General features: G+C 34.1%; 1 protein-coding gene across 1 annotated transcript in view; it reads right to left on the reverse strand.

Moving 5' to 3' along the window:
* Nucleotides 1–23,060, reverse strand: part of SHOC1 (shortage in chiasmata 1) — a 50,329-nt gene that overhangs the window by 5,453 nt on the left and 21,816 nt on the right. Inside the window, exons 14-26 of the mRNA XM_077790364.1 lie at nucleotides 20,896–21,027; nucleotides 19,346–19,522; nucleotides 16,625–16,732; nucleotides 14,825–15,012; nucleotides 10,225–10,297; nucleotides 8,717–8,786; nucleotides 7,952–8,136; nucleotides 7,281–7,386; nucleotides 5,539–5,650; nucleotides 4,480–4,601; nucleotides 3,455–3,548; nucleotides 2,282–2,413; nucleotides 826–975 (exon numbers count right to left, since the gene is read on the reverse strand). Of these exons, the coding sequence (XP_077646490.1) occupies nucleotides 826–975; nucleotides 2,282–2,413; nucleotides 3,455–3,548; nucleotides 4,480–4,601; nucleotides 5,539–5,650; nucleotides 7,281–7,386; nucleotides 7,952–8,136; nucleotides 8,717–8,786; nucleotides 10,225–10,297; nucleotides 14,825–15,012; nucleotides 16,625–16,732; nucleotides 19,346–19,522; nucleotides 20,896–21,027 (1,649 nt within the window). The remainder of the gene's footprint in view (nucleotides 1–825; nucleotides 976–2,281; nucleotides 2,414–3,454; nucleotides 3,549–4,479; nucleotides 4,602–5,538; nucleotides 5,651–7,280; nucleotides 7,387–7,951; nucleotides 8,137–8,716; nucleotides 8,787–10,224; nucleotides 10,298–14,824; nucleotides 15,013–16,624; nucleotides 16,733–19,345; nucleotides 19,523–20,895; nucleotides 21,028–23,060) is intronic.

A 23,060-nucleotide genomic window follows, 5' to 3' on the forward strand; every position in this document is an offset into this window, starting at 1 on the left:
ACACAGGAGAAGCAATATCTTAGTAATACAATTTATTCTCCTTCATTACTCCAAGACTGTAGGAAGCAGTTCTGCAATGGATTGGCACAGATCATGCATCACAGAGGAATTTAACTAAGCTTCTTCTGTCAATAAAGATGGCTTTGCACATACACAGTTAAAACAATATTGTGCACAATTTCACATTCAGTGCCTGGATAGCTGTTCACTTGTTCCTTCATCTTAATGGAATGCTTCATTTTAAATGAATGGTGTCCTCAGCCATTTCCTTGAATGATAAAATAGGTGCATTTTTTATTGAATTAGATGCCTATATTCAGTCTATAATTTTCCTGATTTGACCCAACAGTAGGAACAGTACGAGCACACAATTCTTCATCTCTAGGGCTCTGTAAAACACTAAGTGCTACGAATGCTAAGTGGTGCATTTATTATATGGAGAGAGGGAGGCAGGAAGGAAGGAAGGGAGGGACTGAAGTCCTGGAAATACTTAATTGGAAAACATTTTTATGTTAGAAATACACAAAACCTTGCATGTGGATACAATATTTAATATTGTGAAGCTCGAGGAGGAAGCTATCTAATGAGTATTTTTCCAGTTAAGGAAATGCTGTCATTATCTTCTCCCAGACTTGACAAAATCTGCTGAGAATCAGCAGGCTCAACTTTTGGGATATGAGTGATATTCTAAAACCTGTAATTAATTTTTAAATGACACCAGCAAATGCACATGTAGTATCAGATTAAAAAATGCTCAACAAAACAACCACATATTACAACAGAGAAAAAAATATTAATATAATACATAAAATAATATTGGCCAACCTTTAAAACTTTTTTTGGAACCTGTGGCAGAAGTTCCTGAAGTTGATCAAAGCTTGCAAGAAATAACCTGTTCAGTGAAGATCCCTTCTTTAACATAAACTGAGCAACCAAAGGATTGATACATGGAAAAGTAAGCAGGCATTTCTCTGGCTGAAAATAGAAATTATTTTGTTAGACTGAAATCTGACAAACTTTTTATCCTTTTTTTCCTGTTCTACAAAGTCACATCTTATTGATTAAGTCCTACAATATATCATACAAAGAAAGCTTTCAAACAGTGCACTTTTATAGTCCAATAAAAACAAAGTTTTTTTACTACAGTTGCAACATAGTACCATTTCTGATAAAGAGTAAGTTCTGCATAACCATTTGACAAAAAACAAGTCTAAAGATGTTTATTTTCTAAAGGTTAAAATCAGTGTATAACTTAAACTTGATTTTAAAATGCATGACCAGATTTATTATTATTTCTCCATTTTAAAGTGGATTACCTAGATCAACATAAACTGACAAAACTGGTTCTGTTTTGCAAAAGCTGCATTTGCTAACGGCAATGAAACAGGTGGAAAAAGCAGGAGTTGTCAGGGGGAGGATGAATATCACAAACAGGGCAGCAAGTTGAGAGTAGCTTGTTAATCAGTGTCAGCTTTGTGTTCCTGACTTTCATAAAACACTGAAAAATGGCTCCTCTCCATTTTTTACTAGTATACTTAATCTCTAAATTGGAAAACCTATAATCCAGTACTCACCTCTTGAAAGGCCATGCCAATACCTGCTCTATAATGCCTCTGAATTTTACAAAAGCCAAAAACAATCTCAGCTTTACAAGAGTTTCAAAGCTGTCACATAAAGTGAACAAATCCGTATGTTTCATTTGAGAACCTTACTATACAAGTTAAAGTATATCATATATTTGATGGTGATTGATTCCAGCATTTACTGGAATATGAGTTAAGCAAGTAACTGCATGAGTTAAGCAAGTTTTTACCATCTATTACTAAAGCAAGCTGGCAAGAAATGCCATTTACCTAAGTAAGGCATCAACACTGCTGAATTTGGCTTCCTGCCCAAGTGAGCCACTGTATGTTTTTCTTCTACAATTTGGGTAGTTTTTTAAACCTAGTGCCTAGAACTGTAGAACAGCACAAATTGGCAAGCAGATGTAGTGGATTAATCTCCTTACAGGTTAGTTGTGAAAGCACAGGGTAAGTCCAAGTTGCACCTAATTGTGCTGACAAAAATGATGAAAATACTATATATATGTATATATATACATGTCTTTGCATATACACTAGAAATGTGCTTGTATATATATCTGCATATACATATACATACACATATATAATAATGCTTATTTTAATAATATATTTTAAGAGAACTACAACAAAAAAGCCTAAAATTGTATAAATCTTAGAAACAGGAAGAAAACTGTAAATTCACGGGAAGAGAAGCAAACCTCAGATGGCAAGACAGAAAGCCAGGATTTGTCCAGCCACTCATGAGGACTGATATTAGAGGCCATCAAAATGTTGTCAGCAATCTGACGAATTACCAGCGCTGTCTCTTCAATCCCTGGTGTAAGAACTACCTAAAAGTGATACATAATATTCTTGGTTAAAATTTACTCTAAGGAGTGTCTTAATTTGCTACAGACATTGAGGTGAAAACTAAAGGTCACCCCGAACACAAGAGTCGATACTGCTAAACCTGATCCATGCTTATCATGCCAAAGAACTCCAACCTCTGTCCAGGCTGCAAATCACACTCCTTATTTATGTAAATCCTGTGTAGGTGAAATTAATTGATTTATCCTATAGGTCTTTTATATGTGATCAAGTTTCTGGGTATGAGTTATTAATAAAACAGGCAATTGTGAGATGCCTATTACAGCTTAAGAAGATGTGTAACACTCTGAAGCTGTAATTTCTATACAAACTACAGTGGTGAGTACATGAAATGAAAAAAGCTCTGTCTTCTCTTCATCCTCATAACTTTCATTTAATTAGGTAAATTTTATACAAATTTTAATATGCAAATAATGATGACTTCATAAAGATCTGCACTCAACATTGGCTGCAAATATGTGAAAAAAATGTCTAAAAAGATGTCAATTAGTTAAAAATGTAAGTTACCAACAGTTTAGTAAACTGAATGAAACTTCTGTCCTATTTTTTAATGCTGATTATTATAGATACTAAAACAGATTTTCTAGATTCTAGATTTCCTGATTTTTATAGAAGGAAGTTATTTTGTCTCATTAAAAATACAAACTAGCTGACAGCAGATTATTTCTTTTTTTCTTTTGTCACATCAGCAACATAATCTTGATCTGACACTTCAAATTAAGACACAGCAAGATTAATATGTATTCCAATAATTTGTTAAAGGTACGATCCCATTTTTTGACTTCTAGTTATAAAAAGACTTCAACTGAAATTTGAATCTGATTCAACTTGTATTGCAGTCAACACAATGACTTTCACAATTTTCACTGACTTTAGCAGCACTGAATTAAGATCCTCTCTTATTTTAGTAATTTTGAGCTATTTTATGTTTTTGATGTAGAAGGTATACTTGACCAAGCTTTTTAGAAATATCATATAATGAAGATTAATACAGAAAGAATTACCTTCACATCGAAGTCTTCTGACTTCTGTGTAAGTTCAATTAGAGTGGCATAAATTAAGACAAGGTTAAGCAGAGTATTTCCCTTGAGACTGTACCTGTAAAACATTTTCACTGGATCATTAATATTTACTATGCACATGTAATATCTCAAACCATTTGTTCCATGTCTTCATAAATATCTGTTCCATTTCCTGGAATTTAGAATACTGGTACAGTTTGAGCATTAATATCTGTGCAAAGAGAACTATAATACATTAAGGGATTGACTGCTGAAGGATTGACTGTAAGGAAAGAAAATGGAGTCAGTCTACAGACAAGCAAGTGTGGTCTGAAGGAAAGGTCTGGATCAACGACCTTTGAAAAGGTCTGGATCAAAGACCTTTAAAAAGGTCTGGAAGAAAAACAGAGAGGAAATTACCACTTGCTCTCAGAAGAGGTAATAAATTAATGTTTATGAACTATGTCAACAGAAGATGTGCTTCCATAGCAAAAGAAGAACTAGTGATGCACTGGAAGAACACTTAAAGAATGTTTCCCTGTTGCAAATAATACACAGTGGTATTAACACAGTAATTCATAACCATGCATTTGTAAGGTTACTTTACTTCAAACAGATGTAAGAATAATTCCAGTATTTCATATCTTTGGAGTTGTGAAATTTCTGTTAATATTGCCTGCCTCAAACTCCGTTATTTTATAACAACCATTCCTTTATCATTTGTGGAAGACTAAAAATAGCCTCACAAATAAGAAACAACTTTTCCAAGATTTTGGTGGTCTCCAGTGATCACTGTTATTTTTACAATTTCACTGAGTTTTTCAGTAGGAGCATGACAACATCGCAACTAAGTGAAAAACCAAAAGCTAGAAATATGAGCTTACAATATTTGTATTGCTCTAAGAGAAATGTATTCCTACAGAAAAGTTCAAAGACAAATGGGTATCAACTTGTTTTAATAAGCAGCTTTCTTTAGTGACAAGTTAGTCTTAAAAATACCAGGATAACAAAAGAATTTAGTAACTTACTCTAAGCTCAGTCTTTCTCTGGAATAGAAAATAATCCAACAGCACATATATTGGAGTGATAATGCCATCAGCCTTGATATTATAGTGTCACAGGAGTCCTCATAATTTAGTTCTTCCACACTCTACCATCAAATTTAAATAAAGAGTAAAAACTAAATAAATACCATGGCTGCCCCAAGCTTTTAATTAGTATCAATATAATGTGCAGAAACTAGATCAAACATAAATACAGCTAAATAATGTAAGCATTAAGGACACATATGGCAGTTGGGAGAACTAGGTTGTATTCCCAACTTTTATTCCCTTTGAACTTCAAAAGGCTGATTCAAAGCTTTATACCTCTTCTTCTTTTCTCTAAAAAGAAACACTATCAATGTTCATAAGATTTCTTGTGAACCTAAATAATGCAAAATATTGTTATAAACTTCTGAAGTTCCTACCTGGCCTATGCAAATCATATAATAACTACACTAACTATATATATAAAGTCCAGCATCACTAATTGCAGTAGCTTGTAAGAATGTCTATGCTGTAATACTTGTAACACTAATTGATTATTTTATTATGTATCTATCTTTCAGAAGCCATTCTTCTACCTGTAATCTGTCTTGTTTCATAACAGAATTTAAGTAGTATGCAATTACTTAAGCTATTATTTTTTATTAAAAGTAGGACAAATTATTCTATAGATTAATTCAGATAACCATCTAAAATGGAAGGATTTAATATGCACACTGGTAACGCAATAGATCCACAAATACATTTAATTTGTTGTTAAAAAAATTTCTTTATACAACCCTCTTTTTAAGTATGCATCCTTTAACTACATTCTGTATAATCAAATCACAGGTCAAATGTTACTTCAGTGAAGAAACTGAGAACATTTTAAACTAGTCAAACTGGCACAGACAGAATTTTAGGATTAATGATTTGTGATGTGAAACCATGGATGAATTAAAATGATTATGGGGAAGAGAAGATATGTCAAAAGTCTTAAAATATGGCCTAGAAGTAACTGAACACATAAGAGAACTTGGATAGAGTAGTTTCATGTTGTACCTGCAGAAAGATAGCAGTACATTCATCTATTGTCAGCACAACATATCGATCTGTACTTCCAAAGAGTCTTAAGGAGTAACCACTGTTTCTTTCAACAAAGGTAATGCCATATCTGAAAAAATAAAATTATTTCATTAAAACTCAGACAAGTAAAATAATACAATTTTCTTTAAGGAAACGGGTAACATACACCCCTTAATACAGGTTTTTAACTTATACAGTCTTGATCTTTCTAAAATGCTCAGTTCATTTTAAGACACAGTGATTCACTTTAGCAGTGATTAAGTGAAATTAAATATTGCTAACTGCATTGAGTATGACCTTGACATCCAGACTTTGAGTTTACAGAAAAATATAAAGGTAATATAGAAACTAATACAGTTACTTAGAAACGTTTTCTAACTTTTTATACTGCATTTTTTTTCTTCCTTTCATGATTGTGCAGCACAAGGCAAAACAAATTGACTGATTGCCATTAATGTATGATCCTAAAACTTTTTAGTGACTTAGAACTGCCAGCAGCACAGGCTGCTGTTGTGTTTTACTAGGAAACACAAGACACTCAAACCTGAATCTGCCAGCAGTAACTCTAGAAACTTGTATGGACAGTGTGTTCAGACATTTAAAAAAAGTAAACTCTTACCTTTTCTGAAATTGTACAGCTCTTTGCTCACTATTTAACTCTCTCATCAGTGCTAAAAGGAGCTAGTGAAAAAGTAACAAAACATTGTTCCCAGCTACTTGGCTTATGGACAGGCTGAACAGAAAACTTGAACAAGTCCAAGTTTAAAAGCATATTAGATTTTGTGTTCAAATTTTAAATGTCAAAGACATAGATATTTTTTTATCCTACTGAACTCTAATTAGACACAGACCAAAAATGGCTCCACAGCTGACTCAAGGATATAATACTAAAACTGGCATGTCTGTCATGCAACATAGTGAAATCAACTATCTGTATCTCTGTCACTATGTTTGAGAGGTATTGCTGCTCTGGTCCCCATTTCTTTGCTTTGTTGTTTCTTTGTTTCTTTCATTCTTCCTTTTCTTTTTTTTTCCTTACCCCTCATGAGATAAGGTAGCTTTACCAACTATTTATTACTGTAAGAGCAAAATTCAAGAAAATTATGTCAAAGAAATAATAAAGAAGCACAATGATTTACAACCCTAGCAGTTTTCATACAGTTTACAGAGTATGAAAAATAAAATGAATAGTGGATCTGAATTTTATTAATAAATTAGCTTTTGTTTTAAACTTAGCCTCTCCTAAGCACTGTGATGCACCAGAAAATAAGATGTTTTGCTGCTGTTCAGTTTGAGTATTTAGCATAGCTTCAGTAGATCAAAACAACAATAACAAAACCCCAAAGCAATTTTTATGAAGAATTAAATACAAAGTCTTCCAAGGACCGAGAAGCACTAAAGAAAAGAAAAGTTTGTTAACATCATGATTTTCAGAGAAAAGTAGAAAATTAAAAAAGTTTTTCTGATTTAAAAATACCTGCTACAATTTTAAAAATTGGCCAATTCCATTCTGGGTGGCGTGTGTGTGAATCTCTAGTACTAAGTGAAAAAACAGAAAAAAACATACTCTTGTCTCTTAAAAGGCTAATAAGTGTAATTGCAGAAATGTATGTGACAGCCAAGTAGACAGCCAATACATGATAGAATAGAATAACATACATGTCCTGAAAATCTGAAAATAAATAGCCCACATTATTAAATAGGTTCTTTTCACTCACCTGGATTCAAAAAGTTGAAGAACATCTGGCATATTAAGAAGACCTTCAGTTGTCAGAAATACATATGGAATCTGTACTTCCAGAAGAAAGGAACAACCATGATTCCCTGCAACATTTTGTATATGTAAGATAATAGTTTAATAAACAAAAAACTATAGATATAAAAATATATCTATTTGATATATTAATATAAATATATAAAACAGATATAAATATTAATGTAGTTGATATATTTTTTAAAATTCAAAAATTCAGCTTTTATTTATCTCCAATAAAATGCTTCCACTCTATACTTTTTTCCTCCAAAAGTAAATGCCATTGAATCTTTTTGAAAGTATGCTTTATTTCAGATTTTTTTATATTTACAGCATTCCTTTAGAACGAGGAAGGGTGGATACAGCTTGCAGAAGCTGTAAACAACTTATGAACTTGGCACAAGTTCTTATAAACCCACATGTACTCCAACATCCTGGCCAAAACTAGGCTTACACTTAAATAAAAACACCTTCTTGTGGCATAGATAACCCAGCTCTCTTTGTTGAGCTTTAGCTCTCATAATGTATTACTCATTCTCTTCCACACGCATATGAATGTAGCATTTTATGGAACAGAAAATGTTTTCTTTTCATATGTCAGTCTAACTGTTTATCACAATTCAGGAGAACACTTACCCATTTGCATTGTCTCAGGGAGAGTGGTTTTAAAAGTCATGTAAGTGACATTCAGATTTTCACACAGATTTTTCCAGCCAGAATTTTCAGAATAATTGTATTCCATTACTAGTGAGAAGTGCATCCAAGGGAAGTCAGCTCCAATTTGCTGATTATGTACAATAATGCAGGAATATCTACTAAGACTTAAAAAAACCCAACAAAATAAAAGTAAGTGCAGGTAGAAATATGCTTAGAACAAAATAAACTCAATTTTACTTTGTTGAATTCTAACTGCTTAAAGTCTGTTTACAAAAATATATTTGCCCTTCCTGGCTAAGGTTCCAACTCCTTTAAAAATGAATTTAAAAATCAAAAGCTGTACTCTACCTCCTACAATTATCTGCCTAAAATCTAATGTATTTCAGAAATGTCATAATTTCTAATTTCTTATGTTATGCCCTTCCACCATTGTTTTCTATAACAAGCAAAAATCATGTTTCTCTACATATTTCTCTTTTTCTAAACAGGCAAAACAACGCATAAAGAATATGCAATTGCTTTTTCCCTAAAGTTCCTCTAGGCCTCACTAAGCATTTTCTACAGTGGACAAAATTCTCAAATCTAAAAATGAAGCTGTAGGCAAATACTACAGCTATAAAACTAATACTATTATGAAAACTTTACTCCAGAAAGACTCATGGAAAAGATCTAAAGTAATTGAAATTTCACTGACCTTAGTCTCGACTATAGAATTTGTTCTCATGAATCAAGAATTTAACTTACTTGCTTATGATCTCTTTACAACTTAAAGGGGTTTGTTTTTTCTCAGAATTCAAATCCACAGCTTTCAAACCTGCTTAAAAAAATTAAACAGTTGATGAAATAAATAAGCCTCTATGACTATGAATCAACACACAACAGTAAGCAGCAAATGTGGAACAACGCAGGTTATTAAAATTTTAAGTATTACATATTCTCTCTTTTTTAAGTATTACATATTCTATCTATACAATTTCTGTATTGCACTGTTGGACGTAATGATTTAGAAATTTCCTTCTCAGAACTCAAGGGAAAAATAATGCAAACAAGTTCAATGTCTCACAAACTCACAACCCTGTTACCTTAAAATGAAAAATTAAAGGTTAAAACAAAAGGAACCACATTTGCCCCTTTATAAGTTAAATTTCTTTACATTTTTTGTACATTTGAAATTTTAACTGGAATATGTATCTAAGAAGGAATGTTGTTTCTACACAAGTGCCTCTTTTCAAAGGCGTAGTTGGATTGGCCTGTGTTTGCAAAAGAGTCTTAAGTTCTTAAAACAAATAAAGCTCTTTTCATTAAATATTATTATTAGTAAAACCACTGTGAACATGCCTCCTCCCTTTCAAAACATTCTAAAAGACAGGCTTTCTTCTTTTAAGAGCACAGGAAATCTAACTTTATTTTTAAAGGCAAAAGAACAGTATAATACACAACATTTGATAAGGTTCAAGCAAGTAGGATTTATGAAAACTGATTTTAAAAAAGCAATAAAAATGAGTCAGTGACTTGTTCTAAATATAACTATAAGCTCAAATTATAATTTTCCTGAAACATGGTTTTTGGTTTTTTTTTGACGTACCAGCTGAATTTGCAGTGTCAAACAAGCTTGTATTTCTGAAATCACTCACAGGTAAAGTGCTGAAGTGATGAAAGTGCTACTTGTATCAGTGGGAAGGTGGGATATTTGAAACAGTATATTTTTGCCTTGAGCTTTATAGATTGATACAGTTTATGCTGACATATTTAACAAATTAGCAATGTATAGCTAAAGGAAAATATTATCTGTACCTGAATACTCATTCAAGGCTTTATGCTGGGGAGTTTAGTTAAGACTTTTAAAACCTAACTGCTCTGAATACGCTTGGAAGGAAGAAAACTTGTGACTAATGATCAGCTAAAAACAATGAGACAAACTAGTCAAGACAACAGATACAAATATAATTAGGCAATGGGCTGTCCACAGCTCCTTCATGTTCTGTTAAAAAAAATCTTTGACCCAACAGATAAATTATTACTCTCTTGAAATGGAAAACATTAGACCAGCACTTCTAAATGGGGGAAAATAAAATTAAAAGATAAAAGGCTGATGGAAGAGTTATGGAATATTAAACAGTGAGAAAAATATGTAGAAAGGGTCCTGATGAGAATGGAGAAAGACCTGCACCAAGCATTCACACATGAATGCAGCACTCTACAGGATAAGAGCCACTTTTTATTTCAAAAATACACATAAAATAATAATTTACCATCTATCCTAGATAATGGTTGAATGAAGGCAGCTTTTTCTCTTTCAGAGTCCATCCTTGTAATTATTAATATCTGTATGAAGAAAATTAAAAAGAAACTCCAGTTATGTTAATTTTTTTCTTTCAGCCCACATACATCTTTCTTTCTCCTCTGAAGAGAAAACACAAGATTGAATAAACAAATGGTAAAACCAGAAACTTTGAGTTTTCCACAATGACAATTGTAGAATATTCCAAGTTGGAAGGGACCCATAAGGACAGAGTCCAACTCTGTGCTTCTCACAAGACTACCTAAAACTAAACCATATGAATATATCCAAGAACTTCTTGGAACTTGGACAGGCTTAGTGCTTTAAACACTTACTTAGAAGTCTGTTCCAGGGAGGACCACCCTCTAAGTGAAGAATCTTTTGCCTAATGTGCCTGAACTTCGTATGACACCACTTCATTCCAGTTGCTTGTGTCCTATTACTAGTTACCAGAGAGAGGAGATATACACCTTCCCCTCATCTGTTTTGCTTGAGGAAGATGTAGGCTGTGATGGGGCCACCCCTCAGCCTTCTCTTCCCCACGAGGAACAACAGAAGTGACATCAGCTGCCCTTCCTCTTGCTCTTGAAGCCTTCTAATATCTTGGTCCCCTCCTCTGGACAGACAAAACAGACAAGTTTGATATCCTCCTTGTATTGTGGTGCCCAAAACTGCCCCCAGCACTCAAGGTGAGGCCATCTCAATGCAGAGGAGGTCAGGACAACCCCCTCCCTTTCTCAGCGGGTGATGCTGTGCCTGATGCACCCCAGGACATTGTTTGACCCTCCTGGCTGCCAGGATACCACTGAATCAATTTGCTATTGACCCAGACTTCCAGTCTCTACCCACTGGGCTCAAGTCTCTTTCCCAATTTGTATGTATAACCATGGTTGCCCCATCCCAGGAGGAAAATTTGGCACTTAATCTCCATATAGTTCATAAAGCTGGTGAGTTCTCAGTTCTCTAGCTTAATTTTTGTGAAAGGCCTTTCTACACTAGTATAATCAGTAAAATCACTTAATGTACTTTTAATTCCTGTGTCCAGACAACTTACAAAAACATTTAAGAGCACTTTCTCTAAAACTTAGTCCTGGGGAACACCACTGGTCACTGGCCACCAGCCTGATGTAATTCCATGTACTGTAATTTTTTGCACTCAACCCATTTGTCAACTGCTCACCCAAACCGGTATTATGGACTTGTCTAGCTCTGTGGTGAACAGTTCATCTAGGATATTGTGAGAGACAGTACTGAAAACTTTGCTAAAGTTGAAAACCACACACACTGGCTTTCCTTGGTCAACTAGATGGGCCACCTTGTTGTAAGTGGGAAAAGAAAGGAAATTAAGTTGGCTAAGTAGTACTTTTCTCTTGTGAACTCATGCTGGCTGCAGCCAATGATTGCATTGTTTCTCAAGCATTTTCCAGTATCTCCCAGAATAAACTTTCCTATAATTTTAACAGGCACTGAAGTGGCACAGACAAGTCTGTAATTACCAGAGGCTTCCTTCTTTCCCTTCTTGAAAATTGAAACAACATTTAACACCTTCCAGTAACCTTAAGTAACACCTAAATCAGCTGGGATGTCTCTAGACTCCCAAGATTGTTGAAAAAATAATGGAAAGAGTTCCCATAATGACATTTTTGAGCTCCTTCAGTACCCTGTCAACCTCACTGGGCTCTCTACATCTATGCACATTCAGATGGAGTAGCAAGTCTCAAACAAGCTCAGGATTGGCTGGGAGTCCACCTTTGTCCTCAGTCAAGTCTTCTAACACCAAACTCTGGAGATTGAAGACAGGCAAAAGAAGGCACTGAATGTCTCTGCTTTGTTTATGTCCCAATTTGTGAGGTGACCAACTTTGTTGAGCAACAGACCAATGTTGTCTCTGATTCTTATTTTGCTCTTGACTTATTTAAAAAGCTCTTCTTGTCATTCAGTGTTAGCCAGCTTGAGCTTCAATTGAGCTTTGGCCACATAAATTTTCTCCCTACAGGAGTGAACAGCCTCTCTCAAGTCCCTTCATGTCACCTGCTCATAAGTGATATTGCAAATCCATATACATTGCTTTTCCACCTAAATTCTAGAAGATCTCTGCTCAGGCAGGCCAGGCTTCTGCCTCGCTTGCTTGGCTTTTGACTTGACTTACTCCTGAGCTCAAAAAGAATGCTTGTGAACCTACTTAAAAACATTATCTAAATATATTATATCCCATCATTACTATTGTACTAGACAGATCTGTCACATTAGAAACATTATCCCTATGGAGAGAAAACTTAAGCTGAAGATATCTAGAATTCAGTCTGCAAGGTACTTATTTAACAGAGGGACGTACTGGATTTACTGCTGAACTGATTAGAAAGATCTTCCAGTCTGTAGATGGAGTCACAGAAGTGTTTCTGCCAGAGATCTGAGACTCACTGAATATTGATTAAGACAAAAATGTTGAAAAGAATTAGAATCTACCAAACTGACACAGTCTTAAAAAGAATCCCCACCACAGAAGGTGTTTACCTTGTCCATCATTTTAACTGATACAAACTAAACACATTGCTACATTAAGTATATAAAGAAGAACATGTACCTAAATACATCACCATGCTTTCTGACAGGATGCTCTCTGAACTTTTATGCCATTCTACAGATACTTTTCATGTTGTACACAAGATAATATTTTAAGGAATCACATGTCTGATTCTTAAGATTTACAGACATAAGATTATCATATGTGTAAATATTAAAAGAGCGTTAGATCTTGGCAGAAAAGAACTTCTGGTCTGACAGGCAGAGGCAGATTTCAATTTCCATAAGTAGGTGCACAGAAGAGCAACTCAACAATCCACTGGCATCTTTATAAGCAGTTTTGGACAACTGCATGTAAAAACGTTGACCTGCTTTTCTTCACACAATTCAACAGCAGACTCATTATATGTTCAAGTGAGCTAGATAAAATTTTTAATAATATTCTATTAAATCAGGAGTATAAAAGATAATAAAACAAAGAGGATTTCTTTTCTAAACCAGCAGTAACTTCTACCTTACAAAGGACATGTCCCATTACAGTCCGGCATCAGTAACAACTCTGGCTAATAAAAGGATCATAAGACTATCCTATTTCACATCATATTTACTGATATTGATGTGATACAACAAAACTGATATTGATGTGGTACGACAGAACTGATACTGATCTGATATGATAGCAAATAGTTTATGGACTACAACTTTTACTTCTTATTAAACTGGAATACTCCTTCTACCTAGTCAGGCTCATTAAAACCTGTCTCTGAATGTTAGGAAACAGGAAACAATTAGTAATTGTGAATAAAATAATATATAGCATTATATTGCATGCATATCTCTGCATGACTAAGTCAAGCAAACAAGTCAAAACTCAGGAGTTATAAATAAAAATTTTTAAAAATCATGGCTAGTGGAGTTGAGAAGAAAAGCCAAATTGCCACTGAGCTGACATAAAAATGACATCAAGCTCTCACATGCCTCCTACTGCAACATAATCCTAATATTACAAAGCAAAATGTGCTGCTCTTAAGAAGATAAAAAGGATGCAAAATCATCTTTGTCTGTTGAAGGACAGACATCAAGACAATCAGCACCATTTTATTTTTATTGCTTCATTTTAATTTTAAATTCAGAAAGGATATATAATAAGTTGTTATATTGTTCTTCTAGTAAAGTTTAATCAAAAGATATTCAGAACCTCCCAGTGCAACTCTTAAACACAGGAAGAATAAATCCTCAGGAAGTGAAGTATGGAAAGAAGCTAAAATAAACTTAAAGATCTTTTTTGGTTGTGTTTAGGAGCCTAAATTCTATTCCAAACAGTTAGAACACTTTAAGCACTACACATTTCATTCTGTTTCCTAATGTGATTAGTATTCTGTAAAGAAATAATAAATATTGTGCAAAGGAAGGAGATGTTTGGCACTGTGTCATATCACCCAAAGTATTCACACATCCAGAAAAGAGAATCTTTTGGTAATTTGAATATCCTCCAGAACTGTCTCTTCTATGCCAAAACAATCACTCACAGATATTTGCTTTCTATACCATTCAAATGCCAGGAGGTTTACCAGATACACTGGTTAAGCAGAGGTTATCTGTGGATAACACCACTTACACACTCCTTGACATATGTGTGCTCCAAGCCACACCATAAAAGCACACAATCATGACTTGTGCTATGATTCTCTCTGTGCCAGATGACTGAGGCTTTCAAATAAAAGGCTATATTATAATTTTTAGTAACTGATGTGATACAATAAATTTATCAGGAAAACAAAACCACGTGAAACAAGATAAAGCCCTGGCAATGCTAAAACTCTTTTGCATGTTATTTCATGCATGCAACAAAGGGAGATTTGATCAACCAAAAACTTGTACTGCTGTGACAGAGTTCTTAAAATTTATTTAGCCTTATTTAATAGATACCATGAAGTAATTATTTGACTTTTTTTCATAAATGAACCCTTGTTCAAACATAGTCTTGCAACTACTCATGTAATCAGGAACAATTTTGTTTGTTAAGAGAAACTGATTATTTTGTTAACCTTAACACTGTGGCTCTCTCCATAACTTTTCATCCAATTTAATATTTCACACTGAAGTGCTGTTATTTTGGGATGTGTTTCATGCTTTTTCTGGCTGCTGTACTGTACAATCTTCAGCTGCCTCCAGATATTATTCAAACAGGATTCTAAAATGTTTTTATAGACATCCTTTGCCTTGGACAAATAACCTGTTAATGGAGCAACAAAAGAAGTAAATGAAGTGACAAAAGATAATTGTCAAGCATTGTGCTCAATCTGCACATCAATTTAAGATCTATATGATGGTATCTTGCACAAAAACAGATGAATGTTAGTGGCTCCCCAGTATGGAAGGAGAGTGTGACCACTTATCGGGTACATAAATGGTGTTTATAAAACTGATGTACTTTATGTGGTATCCACTATGTAACTCCAGATAGAATTATACAAGACTGCATCCTGAAGCTGCAGATGCTGGCAGCAACACTCTTATATACTTATCTGTATTACTTATACTAACAACACTATTTCTATCACCATTGTCTAAAGCTTGTTTGTCCTGCATGTTTACCACTCTACATATTATCATAACTACACTCAACTCTGAATGCCTTCTATGTATAAATGGTGAACAATGCTGGGGTTATCTGAAAATGCATAAAGAAAAAAATACATCCAACATATAACTACATGATGAACCACACAGCACAACAACACAACAGTGAACACCACAAGGCCTACTTAGTATCTTGCCCAATTTTCTATTTTTTTATTTTATTTTAATTGTGCAATTTCCTGTGTGAGCTGTTGCTCAGGTTTGGAAACACAGGTGCTTTTGTAATTCTGAAATACAATCTAGGAGTGCTTCTGCTACAAAAAAAGAGTACAGGAAAAACTGCTAATTTTTCTTCCTCCCATTCTTCTACATTGTTTATAGTAATGAGAGAAAAGATTTGTACTTAGGATTCTCCTTAGATATTCATTCTGTATTCTTCCTCCTACTCTTTTATTGCTAGAAATATTTAAGGAAAGACAAAGTATTTTCCCTTACAGTTTAGTCTAGGGCAGATGTTTTAGATTTTACATCAATTTTAAGGAAACATCATCCATCCAGGGATAGTTCAGATTGAAGACAGATGCTCTGAAGCAACTTTATCTTCTGTAAAGAAAGGAGTCTGACTTTCCTAGGGCATTCATATAACTTCAGTGTCTTGTAGACCTAGCCTGATAGAGGTATTTGAAAATTCAAAACATACAACTACAGGAATTTAACAAGCTCAGCATTATCATTTCAGGCATTAAACTAGGTTACAATGGATTGCCATATTCCAAATTTGAATAAGACCAGAAAAGTTAAAAAAAAGTGCTTCTACGTAAGTCCAGTGTAGCAAGTTCAAGCCTCTTTCCTCATGATACATTAGATAATATTGAAGATTTTGCTTAAAATGCTCTCTGATTTAAGTAACTCACTTTCACAGAGCCTAACAATATTTTATGTGGAAAGTGTTCCACACTCAGAAAAGATAGATAGTAAACAGAAAAGGAGTTGACTTTTGCATGTTCTTCCGTTTCCACATAGAGTCCAACAAAACTCTCTAGACAGTCCATTTGTCATTCTGAGATACAAGACGTTTAATATATGTGAAAGTTCTTAACAAATGGAATAACTGTTATTCCATAACAGTTTCAGTCTATTAGTCATGAACTGAGCATATACTCTGATGGCAGAGTCACAGCCACAAACATAAGGGATTGTCTGCAGAACACACACAAAGTTTTGGGTTTCTGGGTATCATTATTGTATATATACTGAAAACAAACCTAGAGCTGCGTCCAAGCCACATGTTAGTAGCAGATCTCGAACTGTCACCAGCAGGTGTACCAGAGCAGCGTGTCTGAACAGCATGATCTCCTTCTCATCTATCTGACCTTTATAAATAGAAGACAGAGGTGTGGGCTACATAAGATGTCACAACTCACGTTTTATCTATATCTATATCTATATCTATATCTATATCTATATCTATATCTATATCTATATCTATCTATATCTATATCTATATCTATATCTATATCTATATCTATATCTATATCTATATCTATATCTATCTATATATCTGTGTGTGTGTGTGTGTGTGTGTGTGTGTGTGTGTGTGTGTGTGTAGTTAGCTTAAAAGATCCTGGTATCTAAGCCTTTTCATTAAAAGATCCTGGTATCTAAGCATTTTCATTAAACATACTTGAACATGGATAACCTTCAAAGTATAGCCTTCAGATCTGGTGGTCTTGCCAAATAGCTTAAGATATTTCCCAGGTCATCTGGCCCAGGGCAAGTGGCCAATATTTTTGTTGCTTTACTGATTTTAGTGTGGCAAATCTCTGCACCTAATTAACATCCCAAGATGAGAATTTTCACTTTCAAGAATGTAAATCTGAATGACATTTGCTTCTTCTTAGCCTCATACACATCAAACAAATTTATGGGCTTCCTGTTCTGTATTGTGTCCATTTTGAATATATATTATAGGACTTGACTGAACAGGAAGGAATTTCTAGTCTGAAGACAGAACATATATTTGAAAATTGCACATAGGTAATGGTGCAGTTCATCACCATAAACCATAAATTTTTGAAAACACAACTACAGAGTAAGTGTGCTTAATAACAAAACACATACTTCAAGATGCTTAGAAAGATTGAGGAAAATAATTTTAAGAATAAATTACTAGCTGAAGTTGCATTCTAGGAGAAAAATAATAGCTAGGTCTGTGTACAAGGATTATCATAACTTTTAATTCAAAAATACAAGGAAGGAAAAACCAACTTAAGGACACAGCATACAGAAGGACGTAGCTGGAAACTGCATGAAAGGTAAAGATCTTGCTACTATTCTGCATTAAAAGATAGAAAGTTAATGTTCAGCTCTGTTAGTAAAGGACTATATCCAGCTCTTTACACCAACCACCATAAAAACTCTGTGAGGAACACAGGTCCTTTAGAAACAAAGGAACATAGTAAGAAACTATTTTATGATGGAAGACTGGAGCACTTGGTGATATTTGATGCATAAAAGTCCAGCAGGGGAATAGTAATCTGCTAATAGATCACTACCATCACAGTAAGTGATTGTTTTGTATGTTCACTCAGGGATTAAGGAGCAAATACATCAGCACAGTCTGGAGAAAAGTGGAATAAGACTGGATATTGTGAAACTATTTAAAACCAGGAAGGAAATAAAAGAAGTATGTTACCAGGGAGATTTTTGTATCTCATATAGACACAGAGAAATATTAATTAGGAATGAATTGAGTATTTTCTCTCTTGTTCCTGTGGACCTTCCAGCAAGAAAGTTCTTACTTTCTTCTGCTGCTTTAGCTGGGAAAAAATGCAATTTCTATAGCATGTAAACTGCATTTGAGAGGATGTAAGTTTTCTTAAATTATGATTGTATTGAAATGCAGATTCTTACACAATTTTTTTCTTTGATTCAGAGAAGCAGTAGTAATTCTGTGTACACTTTTCTCATTAATGGTTTCCTTTCTGTCATTTACTGATACAGATATAGATACTATATTTATCCCTCATGTTTGTGAAGATGGTGTCTTTTTTGTAAACTCACTCACATTAAAAGAACACTGCTGCTGATAATTTTAATATAATTTAATATTAATTTTAAAACCACAGTCTGTCATTCTGTAGGGGCAACTACAGTTTCTTTTTGTTTGCCTTCTTTCTCATTTGAGGTTTCATGGTTGTTAATGTTTTCTTTGAGAAAAATACATTCAACGCAGAAAGTAATGAAATTGAGACAGCAAGAGTTTATTGCATAATTTATGACATAATAGAGAAACATGGCAGGTAGTAGACAGCCTACTATGTTATCCTTAGAACTAGTTATCAGCTATGAGCTGTACAACTCAAAAAGTAACACAAAATACTAAGTAACTTCCTAAATGTTCCTCAAACCAGTCTCTATTTTGTTATGAAATTTTCCTGATTCTCTTTACAGTCAAAAATCTTTGTAAGGGGTCACTATCTTTGATGATTTTCCTTCTAATTTTTCTGGTTTTATAGGGCTTTCATATGCCACATAGAAGAGAAATTAAGTCAGAAGGAAACCAAAGCATTATGGATTTTTTTTCCTCTTCATTTCTAACATGGGCATAGTATTTGGCATCATGTAGGTATGACAAAATATAGATATGAAAAAAAGAAATAACAAAACAACATAAACAACTTTTAATTTTAAAATCTATCATGAAAAAAACTCATTGTTTGCTATAGAAACAACATTTCTGAAGCGTATGTAAAGTCTTTTAAATTGAAATCCAATTAGAATAATTTTGTATTGCAATATTGAGTTTAATAACTGCAATATTGAAGACAGAGACATTTTTGAAATAAAAGAGGAAATCAGTTGTTGTAAGTCTATAAGATAAACTGTGAAAATATTTACCATTAATTTATAAGACATCTTGAACCTTGTTTCACTAATCAAATCTGTATTAGTTTTAAAGAAGAACAGATGTTCTAAACACTTACTTTGTTTGAAATGATCACATATCACTTTCTCTTGCTGTTTTAAGAAAAACCTTGTATGATCAAATTTAACACTCTCAAAGCTCCAATTAACGGAAGCAAGTACACCCAGATGTGTCAAATCTTTTAAAACAGGAATGGCTGCTTCTTCCAAGAGGCAGTAGGCCTGGCATTGGCTTTCTGGATAACACAATGAACAAAACATAATAACAAAGTTTGGTTTCACATACCACTAGTGGACATGAACACTCAAAAGATGCAGCAAAAGATTACCAATGATATCTTGTTCATGAAAGCTGAAACATTAATGAAAAAAGTTACTCGCCACAGAGCCTCCTGCAGTGGTAGCAATCAGCTTATCCTCACAACAGGTAACCACATTGTTCCATGTATTTCATAACATGATCAAACTCCAAGAGAAGTTAGTGTGAGTCACAGCAGTAGAAAATCCTAAGATTATTTGCTGTTCAGTTGTTTTACAGCAGCCTGCTTCTACATTATAGTCATTTTCAAAATGCTAATTTTTGTTTTGACTGCAGAAATGTTTTATTTTCTCTCTCCAATTGTATTAAAAAAAAATTAAAATCAGCTTAAAGCTATGATTTCCATCTCACGTGGGAACAGATGAAAGGACTATTCTACTCTTTCACTGGCTCTGTGAAAGAAAATCCTGTAAGGCTGGAATCAATGTATTGTGAAGGAAAACCAAACTAATCTGTGCTAGGCCTACAACTTCCTAGAGCAGGGTATTTTTAATTTTCTAGGTTCTTCTCTACCATTTCTACTGCATGAGAAAAGTGTTGTCAGTCATGTTCTTTGATACAATGCTCATACAACAGCGAGAGTTCAAGGGGTAAGGCCCAGTTATGTCTGAGATAAATCAATTGATGATTTCTACTGTTAAAGACCTCTTCTATCAAAATGACTACTGATCTCTTCCATTTCCATTTCTCATTTACTCAGACAAAAATGTGCAGACTAGTAAATGGAAAGTACTGACTGATTGGCATTAAGAGACTTCATGCCTGCTGATTTTGACCAGACATAACTCTAAGTCCAAGTTACTCTTTTTACCTTGCATGCAATTAATTGGCTTTTGTCTCAAAATGCTGCTCCATAGCACACTCTCATATCTGTGTCAAAATACATATCCATCTACTTGCAATACTTTCAGCCACAAAGAGAAGAGACTAAGTCTAACAATTTCTGTATTTCTCTGGGCAGTACTATTTTATATAAAATTATTTTGCAAAACTATATAGAATCACAGAATAAGTGAGATCATTGAGCTCAAGTGTTAACCCAGCACCACCATGCTCACCACTAACCCTTGTCCCCAAGTGCCACATACCCAGGGTTTTTTAACACTGCCAGGGATGGTGAGTCCACCACTACCTTGGGAAGCCAGTCCCAATGCCTGGCCACTTTTCCAGAGTAGAAGTTTTTTCCAGTATCCAATGTAAACCTCATCTGGTGCAGCTTGATGCCATTTCTTCTTGTCCTGTCACTAATTACCTGGGAGAAGGTAAAGCAGTTCCAAAAATAGTGTATACCTGATGGTTGAATATCGACAGTGATACTGTAATATTCTTTATTCTCTTGTGTTTTTTCCTCTGTTTTTACAGTCTCACAAAAAGAGTCATCCTCTTTGTGAACACTCATATGCTGTTCTTCAGGCTGTACCACTAAATAATGAAACCACAAGGGAATATTTAGCTAATATCACAAAACCAGCTCAATGAATAAGAAAACTGCTCTATAAATGACTCTACATGCAAAAAATACTTTCAAATTAAGTTGTTTCTGTGAAACATATGTTTTCTCTTCATGAATTCTTTGTTGTTTTCCTGGGCTTATACAGTACAAAAATCCATAAAACCCAAAACCAGATTAGGCCCTGTCTGCCTCAATAGCCCAAGAAGTCAGGCATTATTAGATTGCTCTTCGTAAGGGTAGAAATACATAGCTGTGAAAGTTAAGGAGCTGATACTACTGGTCTATAATATAGCTCCATAGGAAACGTCATATGCCTTTATATTGAGAAAAAACATGCATGACAGGAAAGATGCTGCTGACCATAAGGAGATCAAACTATGAAAAATACATCAGTGAGTTTGAGTCAAAAAGTTTAGATACTTCAAGACATGCATAAAGAATATACAAGTTGCAAATGGAAAAAAAAAATCATATTGAAAATAATTTTTTTGCCTGTCACCTAGCTATCTTTTGCAACTTGTTAATATTTCTAAGTAGCCTTCCCTTCTTCCTGATATATGCTATGCACAAGCTTCAACTTCTGGCCACAAAGCTTCTTCTGTCTCTTTATTCTGATTATTTTTCTGTGAGAGGGGTTCTTATTGAATAAGAATATTCTTATAAATATTATTGATTTTTCTACTTAAGAATGCCACTTTCCTCAGCAAACAAACTAATAATACAGAGACAGAAGGCAAAGAAAAACTGAATTTTTATTATGTTAACTTAGATAACTTGCCTTATTTTGAAAAGGTATCTGGGGTTCAAAACTGGATCACTGAGTTTCTCCTACTATTTCCCTCCTGCATATTTTCTAAACACTACACATTATGATATCTTTAAAAAAATAAGTCAAGCAATGAAGAAGCCTTACAAGCAGTGCTAGCCTTTCAATTTTCAGTTAGATTTAGAATGACCCTTGATAAAAATGTTTCTTTATTGTTAAAGGATGCAATGTTTTGTATCATTTCTACATTGATGTGGTTATCACAGACCTCCATATTTTAATGGCTTCTCTATATGTCAGGCATAACTGCTCTGCAATACTGTGATCTACCTGTACACTTGTCCTAATCTGCATTGAATCTTAAACCCTTCCGAGCTTATTCGTGAATGCGACAGCTTTTCTTTCAATACGCTTGGATTCCTCGTTAGGCCATGCGGTTCTGGTCAAGGTTCACTAGATGGCAGCATAAAACTTCACGTACCTTGGCACCTTCTAAAATTTGGATTATTGCTTTCTGACACCATGAAATTCTTATGCATCTCCAACAGTGTCAGAAACACACGAATTTTACAAAAAAAACCAAAAAAAACCCAAAAACAAACCAAAAAACATCCCAACTCTACAGGAACTATTGCTGAGGCTTTTATGTAACAACTGTTTGGTTTTGGTTTTTTTTTTTAATGCTGGGGCATTTAACTAAAACACAGATAAAAGTTATGGTCAAAATTCTGCCATATGAAAGAAAATTTTCAATTAAAAAAAACATAATTACATTCTGAAAAGTGAATTTAGCAGTATGCCGCTATTACTTGCCATTATATGTCACAAATACTTATTTTTCAAAACAAAAAAGAACATTCTTCTACTTTCTTTTTTCTCTCTGCTACTTTGAATTCCTTCAATGCTGAACATATAGCCTGATATTCATTTCCAAGTATTGCCATCAACAAGAACAAGACTACCAACAATTTTCTGTTTTCCCTAATATCTGTTTTGGTGCATTGTTTGATGATTTGATGGGGTTTGCACCAACATAACTGGCTCAAATGAACAACTCTTGCTCATTTCCTAGGTTACAGAAGTAAGTACTGATATTTGCTATTTGATAACTACAATGAATTTGAGGATTACTACTTCTCCAAAGTGGCCAGAAGATCCAATTTAGAACATATGGATGGAAGAGATCCCTCAAAGTAAGTACCATTTAGAGTTACTTTGTCAGAATAGGGATAAACG

Source organism: Lonchura striata, chromosome Z (assembly GCF_046129695.1).
Source record: "Lonchura striata isolate bLonStr1 chromosome Z, bLonStr1.mat, whole genome shotgun sequence".
Taxonomy (NCBI): domain Eukaryota; kingdom Metazoa; phylum Chordata; class Aves; order Passeriformes; family Estrildidae; genus Lonchura; species Lonchura striata.